Here is a 19098-nt window from a genome sequence, read left to right on the forward strand (position 1 = left end):
ATTCTAACATAAAAAAGGCTCCTTACTCAAGGGATGAACCTGTGCTGTCTAGTATATGCATAACAGGCAACTTAGGAAAGAACCTATTTTAAATTGTCTCCCAGCACTTTGTTACTAGCATCCTTTCACTAAAACACATCATGTGTTCAAATTTCTTTAGTTGAGTCTATGAAAAATATTAAAGATAACACAGTTCGACAAGCATAGCATTGTATTTCTTTCTTTCTGTCTTTCTCTCTCTCTCTCTTTTTTTTTTTTTTTTTTTTTTTTACCAACAATGTGATTCCCAAGGAGCTATTAGCTGAAATCTTGGCACATGTCAGCATAGTGTACAGTGGGAAACTGGACAAGTGGAGGACAAATGTGGCAGGCCTAAAAATCTGCAGCAGATGAACAGTATTTGAAAGTCATGATCTTAAGAAATAGAAAAACAGCAAAGATCTGACACAGGAGCTGAGACATAGCCCTTCAATTGATCTACTGTTCACTGAAGCCTCATCAGAATTGTTCTCAGTGGAAGGGTGGCTGTCAAGAAGCCACTCTTAAGGACTGGAAACAGAGAGAAAAGGCTGAGTTTTGCCAAAATAACAAGAACCTCACTGAAAATCAGTGGCAGCAGCAGGTCTTGTAAAGTGATTAATCCAAACTTCAGGATGGAGTTATGAACATGGAAAAGTACCATCAGATTTTGATCCACCATCACATACTATCTGCTAAGCATGTGATTGGCAGTCGCTTCATTTTTCAGCAAGACAATGCAGTAAAAGCATACCTGGATAGAAAAACATACAATGGAACACCATCAGTCATGGATCAGCGTCCCCAGGGACTTCAACATAATGGAAGGGGTGTGGGATCATCTTGAGAAAACAGAACGAAAGACAGCCAACATCCAAAGAAGAGCTTTGAGAACTATTCCTGAAGACTACTTAAAGAATTAAGAAGAAAGTAAGCCTAAAAGAGTTCAGGCTGTGTTGAAGAATAAAGTTGGTCATACCAATTTCCCATTTTCCAAGCAACATATAAAGAAATAAATAGTGGCTCAAGACTTTTGCACAATACCTCGTGATCTATAGCATCTGTGTCTGTCCTGCATTGCTTGCACAGTTCTGGTAATGGCTGCTCTCTAGCTCTATGATTAACCAGCAGAGGACATGTGCAGCTGCCACTGTGCCATCAGTTAATTGCACTGCAGCCCAATAACAGCTACTAGGTTAAACATGTCTCTAGAGGAATGTTTATTTTCAAGGCTTGTAGTGTGTTCCCCATTAATATGACCTGCATCTGCATAATCTACTGAAGTCTGGAGTGCTGACTTTTCACTCATACTAATGGTGTTAATTAGCCACGCGAGTTCTTTGGTTTTTGTTGACAAGAGCATCACCGCACTTTCTCATTAAAATCTCCACCCTTACGGCATGTTCACAAGCAACTACACAGTTCCCCGGATTGGTCTGGGAATGATCGTGTTACTCTGCCATCGCTCTCACCCACGTTTAGACCAAAAGCACACCGCAGCTGTCCCTGCGTACCTCTGTAACAAGCCCCACGAGGCGGCACCTCAGGCCACCTCAGAGACTGCTCACATCAGTTCAGGCAGAGGTCCAAGTCAACAGGCCCGACCCAATAAAGCTCACAGAGCTCCCCGCTGCCTGGGAGCAGCCGCTCAGCTCGCCTCATAATTATTCTTTGGGCCCCGTTAAGAAGCCAGAGACTCTTTCCTTGCCCCATTACTCACACAGAGAGCCAAAGATGCTGCATAGAGGCTCCCCAGGCTGCACTATCACACAGCCACAGCGGTGTAGGTAGGTAGAGGCGTATGTGCAAACAAACGCTCGGGCTCAAGTTGTATTTTAATGTTAAACATTCCGTCACTATCACCCACACAAAGTGATTAAGATGCTTTTCTCACAGAGAAACAGCTTGAAGCTTTTAGCTGGATAAAGGATAAAAATCCTCGATGTGCTCTCAGATTCAATCACTCCTGTGTTTGTGTAACGAGATCTAAGTTGTTTTTTTGGGAGGGGGATGCTGATATGGCTTTTGGGTTTAGACATGCCACTTTGCTGCCTGGGATTTCATTCATTACCACAGACCGGGAGAGCAGCCGTATTACTTGCACGTGTGCAATGGTTGGTTCAGAAGGAGAAGTGACAAAGCAACAAATTACAGCTTTTAAATAGGTAATTTGTGTGCTTGTGGGGAATCTCGGAGGGTGTGGCGTTTTCTCAGGTTCCTGCGACCGAGCATAAGGTGAAAATAAACTTGAGCCTAGATGATGACATTATCGGTAATCTAGTTCTCACTCATCAAGGATGCGAGCCAACCACTCACACGAGCACTGAAAAAGTAGCAATCATTAAAGAGAAAATGAGCCAGAAACCTGTCAAATGTTATACGCTAACCCGTCATCCCACGAGCCGCATCTGACAGCGTGACGTGGAAATTCAGGATGGGAAGAAAAAAAATCCACAGTGTGTGACGCTACCTGATGGCAACATTAGACAATCTGCTGCACGTCTTACAAACATTTATAATATATGCCAACGTGACAGTGACATTTGCTTTAATTGGGTTATTTGCACAGTGATTAAAATGGATCATGAAGGACAGATTTCTATATGGTGAATTATATTTCACAATGTCTACTACAGATTTATGGGATTAGGCGTGACCGTGATGCCAATCAGCCCATATGCTGGATTTTAATAAACTGGAGCCCTGCACTGAATCTATAAATCTAAATAATTAGCCAACAGAAGTAGTTGTCAGAGCTGGTACATGTCTTATTAAGTAGAGAGAGAAAACAGGTACATATATCAGTATCAAAGCTAACATGGGGGCTGATCTCGCACGGATAACACTTTAAACTCCAAATGCATGGACGCTCACGCACACCTGCTCTGATGCAAACGAGCTGTTTGCTTTTTTTGTAATTTATGATCACATCGCTCTTGTTGATTTAGTAAGCTGCCTTAATTCAAGGCGCTGTTGCTACCCACATTTATTCCCCAAATAAAAGAAGGAGGGAACAATACCTGAAATCAACAGGAATCTGTGGTCGTCTCTGGACCTTTTTATGAGAGCCTACATTTCAAAGCCTAATCACCCTCTTTTTATTCATTTTAAGGATTGTAGTTGCTGCACACAGTTTAGCAGAAATGTAGTGCTTCAAATCTTGGTTAGTACAACAAATGACAAGGTAAAAGGTTTATTTTTATGTTTTTGAAATCCTGCTAAAGATGCACCTCAGTAGGCAGAACGTTTTGGGTAAACAACAGTGAATTTGCTTTGTATATACACTGTAGTGTATATTTAAAATGATCATTGTTATTACATGGGGTCTGTTGGGGGCCTCTGTAGGAGCACAGGGGAGCAGCAGCACAGCCTGTGAAGCTCACGGTGAAGCAGCTGTTTATGTAATTTTGGCTGCCACAGCACTGCAGAGCCTCAAACAGGAGATCAGGGGAAGAGACTGCACTGGAGGGGTGTGGACTGAGGGAAAGCATGAAGGCAAAGAAGAGCCGCCATGCAGTCTTTCAAACAACAGCTCCATCTAGTGGTCAGCACAGATAAAATAAAAACAGGAGTATTCCTTAAATTTTGGTTTAGCGGTGACTCTTGCTCTTAATTACGTCCCGCTCCCTTTGTAGGAGCTTGTGTAAGAACTTGATTTGAGGCTATATCTTATAATACTGTCAAAGCTCTGTGGCTTAAAAACACTGCAGTGAATAGTGAGAATAGTAAGAACGAGAGTGCAAATGGACTTAATTATCCTTTAAAGCAGATTATAAAACCTGGATTACAATTAGGATGCCGGTTCCCTGTCTTAGTTAAACATCTTTATGAGTTTTAAACCAAGGTTTGCCATGAATAAACAGAATCTCTCAGTTACTGTCACTAAGTCTCTCAGTTGTGGTTTAAATGTTTTAGCAGTCCACAAATCAAAGATGCACAAGTGATATGAAACTTGACTCTGTCATACAATTATTATATCTATATATAGTTTAGGTCATTTAAGGATGCCACAGATGTTGGTGTCAGACAGATTTTCCCCACACAGCCATTTTTTTGGTTTAAAGAGAATGGTCTGAAAAGGAGACAATACCCAGTGAGCTGCAGTTCTCGGAAACGCCTTGTTGGTCACAAGAAGCGTTACAACTGGTTCTTGAAGACGACAGCGAGCTCTCTGTACTCAAACGGCCTCCACAGTCATCAGATGTCAATCCAGTAGAGCACCTCGTGGTGGAACGGGAGATTGACATCACGACGATGTCACAAAAATCACTGAGGAGTGATTCTAGCACTTTGTTGGATTTATGCCACAAAGAATTAAGGAAGTTGTAGTGCTCTGCTTTGAATGTAATTTTTATTAGTCCAAATGTTTTACAGCTGCCATGTACGATTAGCTTTACTTATGTTTCAAAGTAGTTCAAAAGTCTTCAACTGTCACAACTGGATAGAAATTGTTTTGACAGTTTTGAGATGTGTCTGTTTCAGATGACCGAGGACTGCCTCGATGGTGTTGTTTCCTTATCAAAAATCCCGATGATTTAACATACTTGGAGGGCATAACTGGAGAGAATATATGTAGGTCACGGGTTAAGTGTAAGAGAAATGATTTCTTTAATTGTTCTACGACTGGAAAAATTACAGAAAGAAGTGCAAAGAACATAAAAAGAAACTCCAGAAAACAAGCGGGTGACTTGTAGATGGGTTTGAGGCTGGATTTTATTTAGTCCACTTTTAAAATGTACATTTCTCTTGAGATTCATTAAAAAAGATAAAGCATTATCAGCTTTGCAGTCCATTTCACGAAAAGACTGCAATAAAGGAAAGAGTGAAGTAGGAGGAAGATGACTTAGTAGGCACATCTTTCAAACGATACATGTTAAATCTAATTGATGGCAAAATATGTACAGCTATGAGTTGTTTTTTTTGTTTTTTTAAAATCACGTGGTAGCACATGCTTGGGATTTCTGCGGGAGAGCCGATAGTCAAGTCAAGTAAAGCAGGGATGTATGTAGGCAAGGACTTTCCGTCTCTAAAATATGCATCAAGTTGACTGCACGAGGCAGTCAATTTCCCAAAACTGTATGCCAGTTCAATTTAAAATAAATTAAACCTAAGTGGAGAGAGAAATGAGGAAGAGAAAGGAGAAATGAACCTGTGAAACTAATTGACCGCTTGTCAAACGAAGCATTTTAGCAGACTTTAGCAAATGTTCCTCCATATCAATCAATACTGAGCTAAAAAAAAAAAAAGGGAAAAAAATGGACAAGACATCCACCTGATACATTAACTCGAGAAATAAATTAGAAATGGAAAGTTGCATTAATATGCATTCATAAAGAGTACCTGATTTTTCTCTCTCTTTCTCTCTCGCTTTGATACCTTTGCATAACTTAGAGAAAACCTGTCACGTTCTTTTAAAAACTCACAGTAATTCATTCATTTATCACAAGTGCTGATACCATCGAGTCAGGTACGGGATTCTACCCTGCAGAATCCATATACCTTAGAGTCAAACATGCTGGATATTCCATACAAATAAAGGACACTTTTCCTGTTTATATACATAACACTATTGTACAGTCTTTGCACTTCCATTACAACAGATCGAAGCATCTCCACTTACTGAATAAATGGAAATCGAATCATGTTCAGTGGATTAAAAACCTCAAGTGAATCCGAAGCTTGAATTTTAGTACAGGTGCCTACGCAAGTGGAAGAAAAATCTAAAGTAATGCTTCTCTGAAATTTTGTCGTACTGGCTTTCCGGTTTGAAGTTCGCCTTAGACACAGTTCGGGGTCAGTTTCCTGAGCTGCTAACAGTGTCCATGGTAACTTCACCCTGCTCAAACAGCAGGAAAACAAAAAAACCAAAACACAACACCGTTAACGTGCTATGCTAACGTTTAGTGTTGCGCTGACAGAGCTGTGATCATGTTATAAAGTGTTCTCACTTGCACTCCAAAACGACATCAAACAGCATTACAATTTTTAGGAAATGTTAACTCTGGATCAGCCCACAGGCTGCTGAAAGGTGAACGACGACATAACTAATCCGGAAAGAAGGCAGTGAATGTTCAAAGTTGGTGAGTCTGCTCAGGTCAAATCCTGCAAACAAGTCCAGTCTTTCCTCATGCTCTCAAACTGCATACAGCTTATTCCTGGACCACGCCCCTTTCTACAGCTGTACACACAGTGCTCCTTTAAGCCCGACAGCAGTGTAAACTAAACAACGTTGAGTGGCTATGACGCTCCACCGGCTCTTACACACTAGGGATCTTGTTAGGTTGGAATGAGACAGCTGGATCGTCCCAAAGCGAAAACCAGAACCAGCATTAGTGTGGAAGCTGTGGTGTTTTGGTAGTTTAGAGTGGGTTGGGTGGTGGGGTTGTGTTGTTGGGACAACAGGGTCACTTGGGTCCTTTGGAGGGGGTGTCTGTCTCTGTCAATTGGCGGCCATCGCTCCAGGCCTCCCGGGTGCTCTTAAGGGCCTGTGTTCGTTGCTGGTCCACAACTACATAGTCGACACGCTCGTCTGACGCTGTGATGCCAGTTCCGTTGCTTTTCATCTGAGGAGAGATGAGGTCAGTCTTAAAAGTTTGGCCATAAATTACCGCTGATTTAGAACGTGTGGTTTGGAGTATGGGCGCTGGTAAATTCCTACCTTCCTAGGTGGGGTAGACTTGCCGGAATCGAGATCCAAGTCCAGGTATTCTACCTGCTTGTCTCCCTTTGGTTTTACCACAGGGCTACTCCCACCGTCAGCATTCATGGGCGGAGCGAGCTTCGTGATCTGCGTAAGTCAGAAAAGGGATTTTTTTTTTTAATTGATAGCAGAGTCACCGAGAAACACAGCTCATACTCAAATGCACCAATGTGTTGTCACAATGTCTAAAATATTTATGCAAATGGGTTCAGGTCTGAGAGCCCTAATCTATCGTTAGAGGGTGTTTGTGCATGTAGGGTTACAAAAACTCGTCATAAAAAGTGCAACTGTTGGGCACCAGTTTACCTCACTGGGTGAGCAGGTGCTCATATGCCTTGCGGCCGCTTACTCTCCCTCAATTTACTATTTACTCTTTCCTGCAAGGCTGTCAAAATAGAGGCAAAAAAAAGCCCCCAAAATATATGCATTTTTTAAAAAGACTGCAATTGTAGAGGAATGAACATATTCAATCAGTGACCATCTTTTCACGTAATTTGTCCCATTACTAATAATAGTTTCAAATCTTTAAAACAAAGAAAATTTCTACTTTAGGCATAGTGACAACAACTTGGGCCTGTAATTAGTGTTAATTATGAAATACAGGTACGATGGAGAGATTAATTCAAATTAGGATGGTGACACAAAACTAAGAAATTCTAACTGTAAGGAAAGTGATGGTAGATAACGTCTGAAAATTCACTGCAACCTTTATATTCAAGCCACAGCTTGTAGGTGGTTTTTGCACAGCAAAGTCTTCGTACTTTCTCAATAGCACCCAAAAATGACAGGGCGGGCTATGCACATCTAACCTGGCAACCCTGCTCACCTCCTCTATGGTGTCAAGTTCCTCCACCTCCCTCTTTACAGGGGTGATGGGGACTGTGCAGTAGAAGGACTCCTCTCTACACAGAGTAAGAAGAAAGTTGCAAAGGATGAAAGAAAAAAGGAGGAGAAAACAGCAGGTGGTTAAGAACAAAATGCAGGAATAAGGATGGCGATGGTAGAGAAATGAGAAACTAGGGAGAAAGCAAGAAATTAACAAGACTGATAAAAGGTCAGGAGGTCAGCAGACGATAGTAAAGCAAACGTTGGAAGAAAGTAAAAAAAAATTAACAGCAAAAAAAAGAAAGGAAAAAAAAAGGAAAACTGTGAACCGATTACCCAAAGTGTAAGAGAAAGTATCCCCGTAGGTAGAAAAGTCAGCTCATATAATAGTATCATTCTTCAGAGAGAGCAGTCAATTTTAAATGAGACCCATTAACTTCATTTCTTAATAGCCAATATTCCGATTTAAGACAACACCTGAAAAGTAAATGAAGAGAAAGAAGGAGCATAAAGAAAGCAGAGCAGCAGGACGAAAGCAGAACTGCAAAGAAACGGGTTGAAGTGGCGAGGAGTCCATCTGCAGCAGCCAGTAATTTGTCCGCACTAATGTGTGGCTTAGGGAGAAGAGCACTGGAAATGGGATTTCTTAATAGTTTCAGTAAGCAATTACAGCTCAAAATTGCAAGTTGCATGGTGTATGATCCTCCAAACTGTCTGCCTCAAACTAAAGCTTCTGCTGTGTTTATTTGTGTGTTTGCAGATTTAATTTAAACGAGATGAAACTGATTGCAGACACCACAAAAAAAAGACATTTATCAGATTATCAGCTTTGATTATCTGTGAATAGAAAAAGGAAGGAGAAAAGTAATCTCTGTATCAGAGTATAGTTGTGTGTTACATACTGCTTCATCTGTGGACATATTAGGGTTCATGGCTACGTAATTCGGTTCAGTAGAGTCCTCGGAGTCAGTGCTGGAGGCCGTGCTATGCACTGACGGGGGTCTCGTTGGCATTGGAAACCTAGAAGGACTAAGCAGCATTCACAATGTTTACACACTGACTTCCCAGAAATTACAGTCTCTGGTGAGCACAAAATATAATACAGACATAACAGCCCAAACCCACTGCAGCCAGAAGAGTCCCTACAGCACGAAAGCACACAAATAAACCTCATCTCAGATAAGCCAACAAACTTCCTTCAGTATAATACAGAATCCTGTTTTATGAGCAGTGCTACTTTGGTCACAGAGTGACTATAGTAAAGCATGAAGTATTAGTGCCTACATCTTTAGTTAACTGGATCTACTACAAAAGGGCACGTTCACACCAAAAGAAAAATAAACTTTCACTGCATGTTGTGGCAGAGAGTAAAAAAAAAAAAACAGGACAATCCAGACTTAACATTAGCTGCTATACACATGCAGTATGTTTAAGGTTCTGAACAGGGAGTGAGGACGGTGTGTCTTCTGGGACAATGATCTTGCTGCAAAGAGCTGTGTGAACATGCCCTTATTTGTTAGCCAAACACTGAACTATAGAAAAGCTGAGAAACGTCTTAGGTACTTACTCTCGAGCGAACGACCGTGTCACAGGTGAGCGGACAGGTGTGCTTGGCTCATCCCATTCTGGCACTGGTTTGATCTCTAGTGGAGCAGGTTTTACTGCAGGAAGGAACACACAGCAGTCACCCACTGCTCGAGAAGCATCCTTAAACTGTACAGGGTGGGCCATTTATATGGATGGTGATATTAAAGTCCTGTGTGAGGGGGCAAACTCCTCAAGATGGGTGGTGACCATGGTGGCCATTTAGAAGTCGGCCATCTTGGATACAACTTTTGTTTTTTCAATATGAAGAGTGCCATGTGACACATCAAACTTATTGGTAATGTCACAAGAAAAACAATGGTGTGCTTGGTTTCAACGTAACTTTATTCTTTCATGAGTTATTTACAAGTTTCTCTTTGTTCACAGCCATTGACATGTCGAAGAGGTTAACACGTAAACGCAGTAATCGGGTCATTGCAGCAGATTTCAATGCAAGACACCCTACGAGACCACCCATCTCCCATGCTACAGTTAGCAAACTGCTTGCTACGTTTCGTGAAACTGGTTCAGTGTTGGATTTGCCAAAATGTGGATGCAAGAAAACTTTCACTGATGAAGAAACATCAGTGGCTGTTCTAGCTTCATTCAGCAAGAGCCCACAGCGTAGCACTCGCCGCATGTCACTGGAGAGTGGCATTAGTCGAACATCCCTTCGGTGGACATTAGCTACTCACAAATGGCACCCTTACAAACTCCAGCTACTGCAGTATCTCAACGAGGATGACCCAGATCGGCGCACAGAAATTGCAGAATGGGCAAAACAAAAACTGGAACAGGACCCTCAGTTCACGCAGAAGATTTTTTTCAGTGATGAGGCAAACTTTTATGTGAATGGTGAAGTTAACAAACAAAACCACCACTATTGGTCTGACACTAACCCACATTGGATGGATCCCTCCAAGACTGTTGGAACAACAAAAGTGATGGTTTGGTGTGGTATATGGGGTACAACGATAGTGGGTCCATTCTTCATCAATGGAAACCTCAAGGCCACTGGATATTTGAAATTGCTATGATGTGTTTCCCTCTTTATGCACTGAAGCTGGCACGTTCCCTGAGTTTTTCCAGCAAGATGGTGCACCACCACATTATGGGTGCCAGGTCCGAGCATTCCTAGATGAACAGTTTCCTGGAAAGTGGATTGGTCGTCGTGGGCCAGTTGAATGGCCCCCAAGGTCTCCCGATCTGACCCCCTTAGACTTTTATCTTTGGAGTCATCTGAATGCAATTGTCTATGGTGTGAAGATACGAGATGTGCAGCACCTGGATGCCTGTGCTGGAATTTCTCCTGCCGTGTTTCTATCAGTGTGTGAAGAGTGGGAGAAGAGGGTTGCATTGACAATCCAACACAATGGGCAGCACATTGAACACATTTTATAAGTGGTCAGTAACTTGTAAATAACTCATGAAAGAATAAAGTTACGTTGAAACCAAGCACACCATTGTTTTTCTTGTGGCAATAACAATATGTTTGATGTGTCACATGGCCCTCTTCCTATTGAAAAAACAAAAGTTGTATCCAAGATGGCCGACTTCTAAATGGCCACCATGGTCACCACCCATCTTGAGGAGTGTGTCCCCTCACATATACTAATGTGCAACAAACAGGACTTTTTAATATCACCAACCATTCCCATTTTATTACGGTGTATCCATATAAATGGCCCACCCTGTACATAAAGACTGACAGAGGTCAAGAGCAGCATAAATGTTTATATTTTGGAGATCTGTGTGTGTATTAAACTGCACTTTTAAATAGGGATGGGTACCGGTATCCGGTTCTGACATAAACGGTAGTAACCAGATCAAAAAGCAGCGCACATTTCGGTGCTTTATTTCGGTGCTTTTTTTTCCCTGAGATGTCATACACTTTGGATTCCAGCCAATCATTTTACCTTTGCAAGCGTAGTAGGCGGGCCCAGGTACGTAGGTACAGATTAAAAACGCCCAAGGCGACGCGGTCAAAAGTCTGGCTGTACTTCACAGCAAAAGATGCAAACTCAGCAGCCTGCAACAAGTGCTTTAAGCTGATACTGTGCAAAGGAGGTAACACCTCAAATCTGATGAAACACCTGGCGACGCATAGCGTTTTTTTTAAAAGCCGAGAAATGCACCGTATTTGATAGCTTGCTGCGAGACTTCACACCGTGCACATCTACTGTGGGTGTGGTGCCTGTTATCTGACCCGGAGTTAGCAACATCCCCCAAAAACCCGAAGTGTAGAGTCCTGGCCCCTAGCCCTGCCAGTGTAGCAAAAATGATGACGGATGATGATGGCAGCAGCAGCCGTTCTTCTCTGGGTGAGTCGCTTAATATTGCTCGTGTGTAATTTACGTTGAGTAAGCTAACCACGTTATTAAATTAATACATGTAAGGTGAACTAGCAAACACCGTCGTAGTTACATGCGGCTGTCTTCTTGTTTGATGGCAGATACTCCCTTCACCCTGGCCAAAAAAGTTAAAATGACCAAAGAAAAGGTGGAAAAAAGTTAAACATGAGAGGTTTTTGAACAAAGTTTGTGTTTTTTTCCATTGCTTAAGCACTGCTTCCAGCCAAGAATGATACCATATATGCCCTCTAGCTGCAGAAAAGGCTAACATTGTTATCTTTTTACAAAAAAAAAACAGCTAAACATGAGAGGTTTTTGGACAAAGTTTGTGTTCTTCATTCTTTAAGCACCGGTTCGAGCACCGGTTCGAGCACCGTTTAAGCACCGGCACCGTTTCAAAAGTACCGGTTTGATACTGGTATTGGATAAAACCTAAACGATACCCATCCCTACTTTTAAATGACACAACCATATTCAAATCTAATCAAACCAACATTAGAACTAAAAACGTTAAAAAATTAAAAGTTTGGATTGTAAAATGATCAATAACACAAACATAAGTTAGTGTTATTTAACATCTCATTCATATTTCTTCATGTGATTGCACTCGAAACTATCCTTAACCAAACCAGAACCTATTTTTTGCTTTTATGAAACGGTGTTGGAATATTTCAGATGTAAACCTGAGAAGGATGAGCCATGTGCTGCTTGCATTGTGATAAGTGCCCAATGTGCAACTCTGTTTAGATGTTAGCTAGGGATGGATGATTTCCCAAAGCTTCTTATAAAGGGACTGGACTAAAGGCTTTAAGCAGGCAGTGGGTGAGAAACGTGAGGAAAAAACTATATAAAGTGTCTTATGATGGTAGTGGGCAACCTTGCACTATAGCACTGGTTCTCAGTTTCTGGAAGTCTTCTGATGAGATGAACTTATTTTTTTTTCTCATCTGGTGTCTTGATGGTGTTTACAGGGAGTGCTGTCTAAGAAGCCAGCCTGAGCCTCCCATAGACATTAAAATGGACTCTGGAATTACTTGGTGATTGTATCAGTCCCCTCATGCCCTAAGGGTAAGATGCTGTCCTCCTATAAGATAACACTTCAGGACAGAAACTGTGCAAGAAGAGTCAAAGTTACACGTGCACTAAACCTATGCATAATGCCCTGCACAGTACAAAAGAGTTGCATGATCCCTTCACTGCAGATGGTCAAGAGCTTTGGGATTTTCCCCAAACATCATCTGTATGTACGGAAGCAAGCGATATCGCTTTTATTAGATAATATCGTTGTTCAATTTCCTCCTGAAGAGAAGTCTACTCTTTTCCAAAGCCCTGTGCGAATGCTTCACTGACAATAAGTGTGTTCTGGCTGTTACATCCCAATGTGCTATGAAAGTAAAATGTGTTGAACTGCAAACAAAAACACAGACACAAATGTTTGAGAAGAGAAACGTTAGTGAGTCATTTGGCTCCACGGAAGAAAAAAAACATCACATTGAAAGTGAGGAAATATTTAGGTTAAGATGGTAGAAATGGTTTATTTTGAAAGGCGTGTTATGACTCTTAACGAGCTTCAAAGATGTAACAAGTGTAATCCACCATGCGTGAGGTACACACTCATCCATCCCCTGCTGGGATTTAAAATGATTAGACTGGATTAATGCAACACCTCTGACATTTCATATTTTTAGAACACACACACACACACACATCCCTGAAGAACAAAACTTTTAAAAATCCCCACAGTACACTTACTTACAGCATGCAGAGAATCAAGATGAAGTAGAGTGTGAAAAGGTCACAGAATGAAAAGTATTCAGATGCACAGCAGTTCAGTGTGGTGTACCTACCCTTGCGTCGTCGACTTGGGAATTCACCTACGGTTTGAGAGTCAGTTCGCTCTAAACCCGCTCTTATTATTTTAGGACTGTGACCTGATTGGTGAAAGAAGACTTTGCTGATTACAACATCTTTTTGGTGATCACAACAGTTCAGCCCTACTGTAACAACTGCTCTGCCATGCAAAGCGAAAGAGACGAGACTTTGATGAAGAAGAGCAAAACTGCAACCTCACGTACACCAATTTACCTTTTTTTTTTTTTTTTTTTGCACAGCACACTTCAAGAGGATGATTGTCATGACAACAGCAGACCCATACTGCCCAACATGCACCTCACTCCATGCACCACGGCTTCCCACACAAAGACTGACATCACAGCTGTGCATGCACGACGAGCTGTGTATAAGCGCTGAGAGAACACTGAGAAATCATGTCATGTTGACGAGAGCTCGGACCAATCTGCAGAACAGAGCAACTTGAGGACGACACGCACTGCTCCTTTGCACACTGATCACAACATTTTTCTGCAGTGCTGTCAGAAATGCGCTGCAATTGCAGACGAAGATAATTAATTTTAATGGATCCACGTATAGCGGAAATAAGATGCCGTTTGCTTTGAATACACTTGTCAAAGCGTTTGCAACATACGGCTCAGACATCCAAAGCGGAGAGGAAAGTGCACGGAAGATGAAAAGAGGTTGCAGAGATTCAGATTAGTCTAGAAAATGGAAGAAGTGGATGGCTCATTTTAAATATAGGGCTGTTTAAAGGTGATGAGACACCCTACCAATGCATAACAATGAATACACCAATGGTCTCTACTTTAAAAAGCTAAGGTCCAAAAGACAATCAGCACATAATGATGCTACTAAAAAGCAACATCACTAACATCAATATAATACCATTTAAGGATATCAGTTAAAAGATACGAGTTTATATTCTTATTCATGTCTATGTGACATTTTCTAACACAAAAAGCAGGTGTGCACAGATCCAAATATCTAAAACCTGTGATCCAAGTAGAGTAAATTTATGCCAGGAGCAATGGGATTGAACACTGGATAAATATATTTTAATGATAATTTTAATATTAAAAAAAAGTGTATGAGATAAAGCGATATTTTAAAAAAAAAAAAAAAAAATCAAAAAGATTTGGGCTTAAACAATAATACAAAACTCAAACTAGACTACAAACATTTACAATTAGCATTTTTATTCGTCTGCTGCCAAAGATATTCAAAAGTGTAAAACCAAGTTTTATTAGCAGTGAGGATTAGGACTTTTGTGTGTGTGTGTGTGTGTGTGTGTGTGTGTGTGTGTGTGTGTGTGTGTGTGTGTGTGTGTGTGTGTGTGTGTGTGAGAGAGAGTGTGTGAGAGAGAGTGTGTGTGTGTGTGTGAGAGAGAGAAATAATAATCACTTCAAAGCGGTTGCTTGAAAAGCAGCTACTTGATTTGATTTTTTTTTATTTAGACACAGCAGTTCAGCAATGACCAAAGCCAAACTTGGAGCTGACTGACTCAAGGGCCATGTGAAAGGGAGAATTCCCAATCGGGAAACGTAAAACTCCAGAAAACTGCTCTGTTTTCGACAGTGACAGTAACAGTACCGGCTTTTGGTGTGCCTCTGTGATCATTTCCCATCATTCTTCAACTCTCTTTCAGTCTATGAGGTCCCCAATCAAAAGGCTCCATTCAGATGCTGGGAACAAACGGGATGGAGGTGACCAATTAAGGCCTCAATGACTCCGTGGCACAGACAGCAGACCCCTCCGAAATGGCTAGCAGAGCCTCATGGGAGCTCGAGGCAGACGCGGTTTTGACAAGGAACTAACTGTGTTGGATGTAATCAGATGTAGGGAAGTAAACTAATTCATCAAGAGGTGACATAAGCTGGTCAAGGACGGGCGCAGAGGAAGACGGCGGTATTTAATACACCAGACAGACCGAAGAAGACAAAATGAGAGAAACATTTTTCCACATTAATTATGACAACAACTAAAGCAGGATGAAAAATTACACCGCTCTGAGAATGAAATTTTGTACAGATGGCTTTATGACCATGAGCCATCCACTGTGGGAATAGCAGCAGAGTGTGAGACAAAGCACGTACAGTTGGTGCATTAGTGAACGCTGAGCATACTAAACTAAGCTCACAGCAGCAACAAACTCACACACAAACCCCCCTGAAGCAAGAACTCCACACACACACTCACACACATCACTTTATGAAGTCACAGCTATGCATGCAAGCACACCTACTGTCCGCTCACCTTTGCGATCGGGTTTGAGATTTCGGTCCACAGGTGGGGGCTGGCACTCACTAAGCAACGGCCTGCGGGGAGGGGTCTTCGGGCTTGAGCGAAATCCCATGTGGGCGGGTGGAGGAACCTGTTTACCCAGGGATGAGAACTCCATAGTACCTGGGGTCATGGGGACGTAGTTGGTTTCGTGCATTGGCTCTGGCAAACTGCCCGAGTGATGATGTGACGGTGAGTTGGCACTCATGGGCACGTAGTTTTGGTCAACCTCTTCTGTAGAATGGCTACCCACTGGCATCATTCCTTTGCTTTTCTGAGGGTGACAAGGGAAAACTGATTAACATACACATTTCCCCCTAAAGCCACAGAACAATTATCCAGCAGTTACACTTGAAATACTCACAAAATAGGTGTTGAAGCTTTCATTGAAGTCAAACGAGCAGCTTTTGTCAGAAGGGAATGATCTAGGAATGTCATAGCAGTCCTGGGATCCAAAGTCTACAAAAAGCAAAACCATGATTACAATGCAGTTTATAAACAGCCCCTCTACACAGAGAGCAGCAAATGATGTGCACTGTACATTATTAGCCTTCTTTCAGGCCCATTTATGCTACAGGACAATTCCCACATAACAGTTGTCCTCTATTGTGTGTTAAGTGTTTTCATGACTTTGCAGATTTAGTCTGTGAGACAAAGCTCAAAGGCACCATGTAAGCACTCTACTTTGCAGCATGTAATTACTGTATTTTTTTATTTTATTGTCATCAGGTACTCATGTAGTTGCTAATGCATTCCACTTATGACCACAAGAACCACAACAGTGCGAGAAAAAGCTTTGAAGACAAATGAGAGTCTCTTCTGGGGAAGAGTAAGAGGGAGGGGGGGAACATTACAAGGAGACATGAGACTGTTTTGGCTCTCCATCACTCCCCCTGTGGCTACCATGCAAGTCTCCCAAGTTGCTCGAGTTTGCTGCAACTCGCTCAATCTGTGCCGAAGCCATCTCACAGCAGAGGCTGCAGGCCAGCAGAGACCGGTGCTCCAGAGACTGGCGTGGTGTGGTAGGTGAACAGCACGTTCACCTTGTTTTTGTTACTCAGTTATTTGTTTTTCCATGGAGTTCTTTCTAAATAAGGACATCCTGTGTAAAAAAAAAAAAACTCTTTTATGAGGTTTCTTAAGTAAATAAATTATAAAAAAATTATAATATTTGCTCAAATTTTTAAAAAAGTGTTTTTTTCCATAACAGTGCAGCCCTGCCCTAGGCACAATAATCTGCTCTGTCACCAAGACACAATGCATAAAAGGGAAAAAATTCACAAATGCCCCAAATTTATTGGGGGAATAACCACTGCTCATCTAAAACAATAAAGCAAGACCTATTTTGCAATTCCGATTGTCACCACAAGAGGGAGAAGCAAGAAGAATCTACACCATGAGTTTCTCTTCTCTTGCCAGACTATTTTAAGGCTCTGTAAAAAGGATGTTGGCCATGGATTAAAGAACTGTTATTAAAAAGGAAACTCAGAACATTTTTATCTGTTTTTGTTAGATTTTGGTCCAACAAATCTTCATAAGATTAAATAATAGAATATCCTGCCCACCACATATATGTGCCGTATTGTCCAAAAGGTAAAGGTGAGAATAGGTTTTGAAATGAAAATAAAGTGAAAAGGGCACCACAAACAAATAAACCTCTACAATACAAACCTTTGCGGAGGCGTGAACAGTCCACAGTGCCAATAGTGTTGCTGCGTAAAGCCTTACTCCCAGCGCTTGTGGGCACACAGTAGTTTCCATCTGTCTCTGAGGCTGATCGAGGCACACTATAGGTGTCTGTAGGTGAGCGCTCAGCAGGAGGCGGCGGGAGTCCTGAGCTGGAACTGAGGGAAGGCTTGGGTGGTCTGGGAGGGGGCACTACATCTCCCCCGCTTTCTGAGCCTCCTACCCCTGTGTTCGATACTGTGCGGGGCACTTGGTAGGTGCTGTTTGCACCGGGTGTGGGCGGGATGTCGTAACTGATAGAAACGTTGCGCATCTGTGTCTCTACTGAGGGCTTCCGTGTCGGCGTGTTGAAGACATAAAGGTCAGAGGCATCCGCGCCGTCTGGATGAGCCGGAGGGGAGGAGGCTGACTTGGGGAGCAGCACAGTGTCCTGGGAGTAGCTGCGAGGAAGATGATAAAAGCCGCTGTCAGTTGAGAGTGAGGCACCGCGTGATGGAGGCGAGTCATAGATGGAAGGGGCGGACACAGGAGTCTGGTGCGGTGGGAAGAAGCCATTGTGTGAGGTGTGTTTAGCCGAGGAAGTGGAGGATGTAGGCGTGCGGTGAGATGGAAGGTTGTCATTCAGGTCTGTCTCTGAAGAGGTAGACTTGGAGCACTCAGCATGAGCTCTGATAACACAATACACATAAACACCAGATAATTAATACAAAAAGTAAAATACGTTGATTTGCAGATCACACAGTCACACCAAGCCAAAAACACTAGTATACAAAGGCTATGTTAGTAACTAAGTCATATCCAGACAGCTTTTATCATTAAACTTTTCCAACTCTTGCCATGTCAGCATGCTTTTGTGGATAAAGTGGAAGACTGAGGTTCTTGGTAACTGTTTGTAACCATGCAGGAAATAACACAATTATTACACTGTTGGGCAAAACACCCACGTCTTTTTCTGTTTAGAAGGAAGGCCTTTTGCTAAACAAATGCAACCTAGATTTAATAACTGCTATTTACATTTACAACATTTACAAGTGTTTGGAGATCTGTCTTTTATGTGTGTGCAACACTCCACACAAGCAGGCAGTTCCAGCTGGATTGGCTGGCCACTCACAGGCTAGCCTGTGGAGGAACAGTCTTGCTCTCACACTCCTCCAGGAGCAAATACTCCTGGTCCCCCTCCAAGAGAGAGTGATGCTCCACTGAGCTACACACAGCATACGGCAGAGACAAGGACAGGAGTGGCAGTACAGATGAAAGTATACAAAAAGAATAAATGGCTTGGAAACCACGCTGAAAAATGCTTAGCTCACCATGCAACACTCAAACACAGAGAATGTGGAGACTTGAACCTATAAAAGAAGCATATTCGGACATGGTCTCACCTGCTGGGTTCAGGCTTTTTGCTCTCACAGTTAGCAAGCCACAGGTAATCCTGGGGCTCCTCTGAACTGGACTGTGAGTCCAGGTGTCGCACGCTGACTGGCTGGTAAGGGGCCGGCACATTGGTAAACACTCCTGGACCTGGGTGTGGAGCATTTTCCACCACCAGTCCCATGGCAGACTGGTGAGCAGCTTTTGCTGCATCTGGAGGACAAAGAAGTGAAAGCTGAGGATAACTCCTGTCAAAACTTAATGTTATTTAGTGAGTAGAACTAAAGAATGAAATACAGTAAAAGTGTCTCCATAACTGACCACAGAGGTTTCAGGCCACTGCCAGTGAATTAATGTCTAAGCAGCAAAACATTTTTTAAAAAAGGGACAATTTAATGAATGAATAAGATTAATTTCTTACACTGATCA

The 19098-nt window shown here is 42.2% G+C and overlaps 1 protein-coding gene across 11 annotated transcripts in view; it reads right to left on the reverse strand.

Moving 5' to 3' along the window:
• Positions 1-4704: 4704 nt before the first annotated feature.
• The window catches only part of gab1 (GRB2-associated binding protein 1), a 55329-nt gene continuing 40935 nt past the window's right edge, over positions 4705-19098 (reverse strand). For 7 of the 11 annotated variants that reach the window (XM_085162150.1, XM_085162149.1, XM_085162153.1 and 4 more), the window contains 9 exons: positions 18681-18882; positions 17284-17966; positions 15977-16071; positions 15586-15886; positions 13326-13409; positions 9111-9204; positions 8446-8572; positions 6677-6805; positions 4705-6581 (listed from right to left, as the gene is read on the reverse strand). In XM_085162150.1, the coding sequence (XP_085018276.1) occupies positions 6423-6581; positions 6677-6805; positions 8446-8572; positions 9111-9204; positions 13326-13409; positions 15586-15886; positions 15977-16071; positions 17284-17966; positions 18681-18882 (1874 nt within the window). In that variant the 3' untranslated portion in view covers positions 4705-6422. Of the gene's footprint in view, positions 6582-6676; positions 6806-7544; positions 7621-8445; positions 8573-9110; positions 9205-13325; positions 13410-15585; positions 15887-15976; positions 16072-17283; positions 17967-18409; positions 18503-18680; positions 18883-19098 lie in introns of all 11 variants that reach the window. The other 4 variants (XM_085162158.1, XM_085162151.1, XM_085162152.1 and 1 more) reach the window with 4 other exon arrangements.

Source organism: Neolamprologus multifasciatus, chromosome 6, assembly GCF_963576455.1.
Source record: "Neolamprologus multifasciatus chromosome 6, fNeoMul1.2, whole genome shotgun sequence".
NCBI classification, from domain to species: Eukaryota; Metazoa; Chordata; class Actinopteri; order Cichliformes; family Cichlidae; genus Neolamprologus; species Neolamprologus multifasciatus.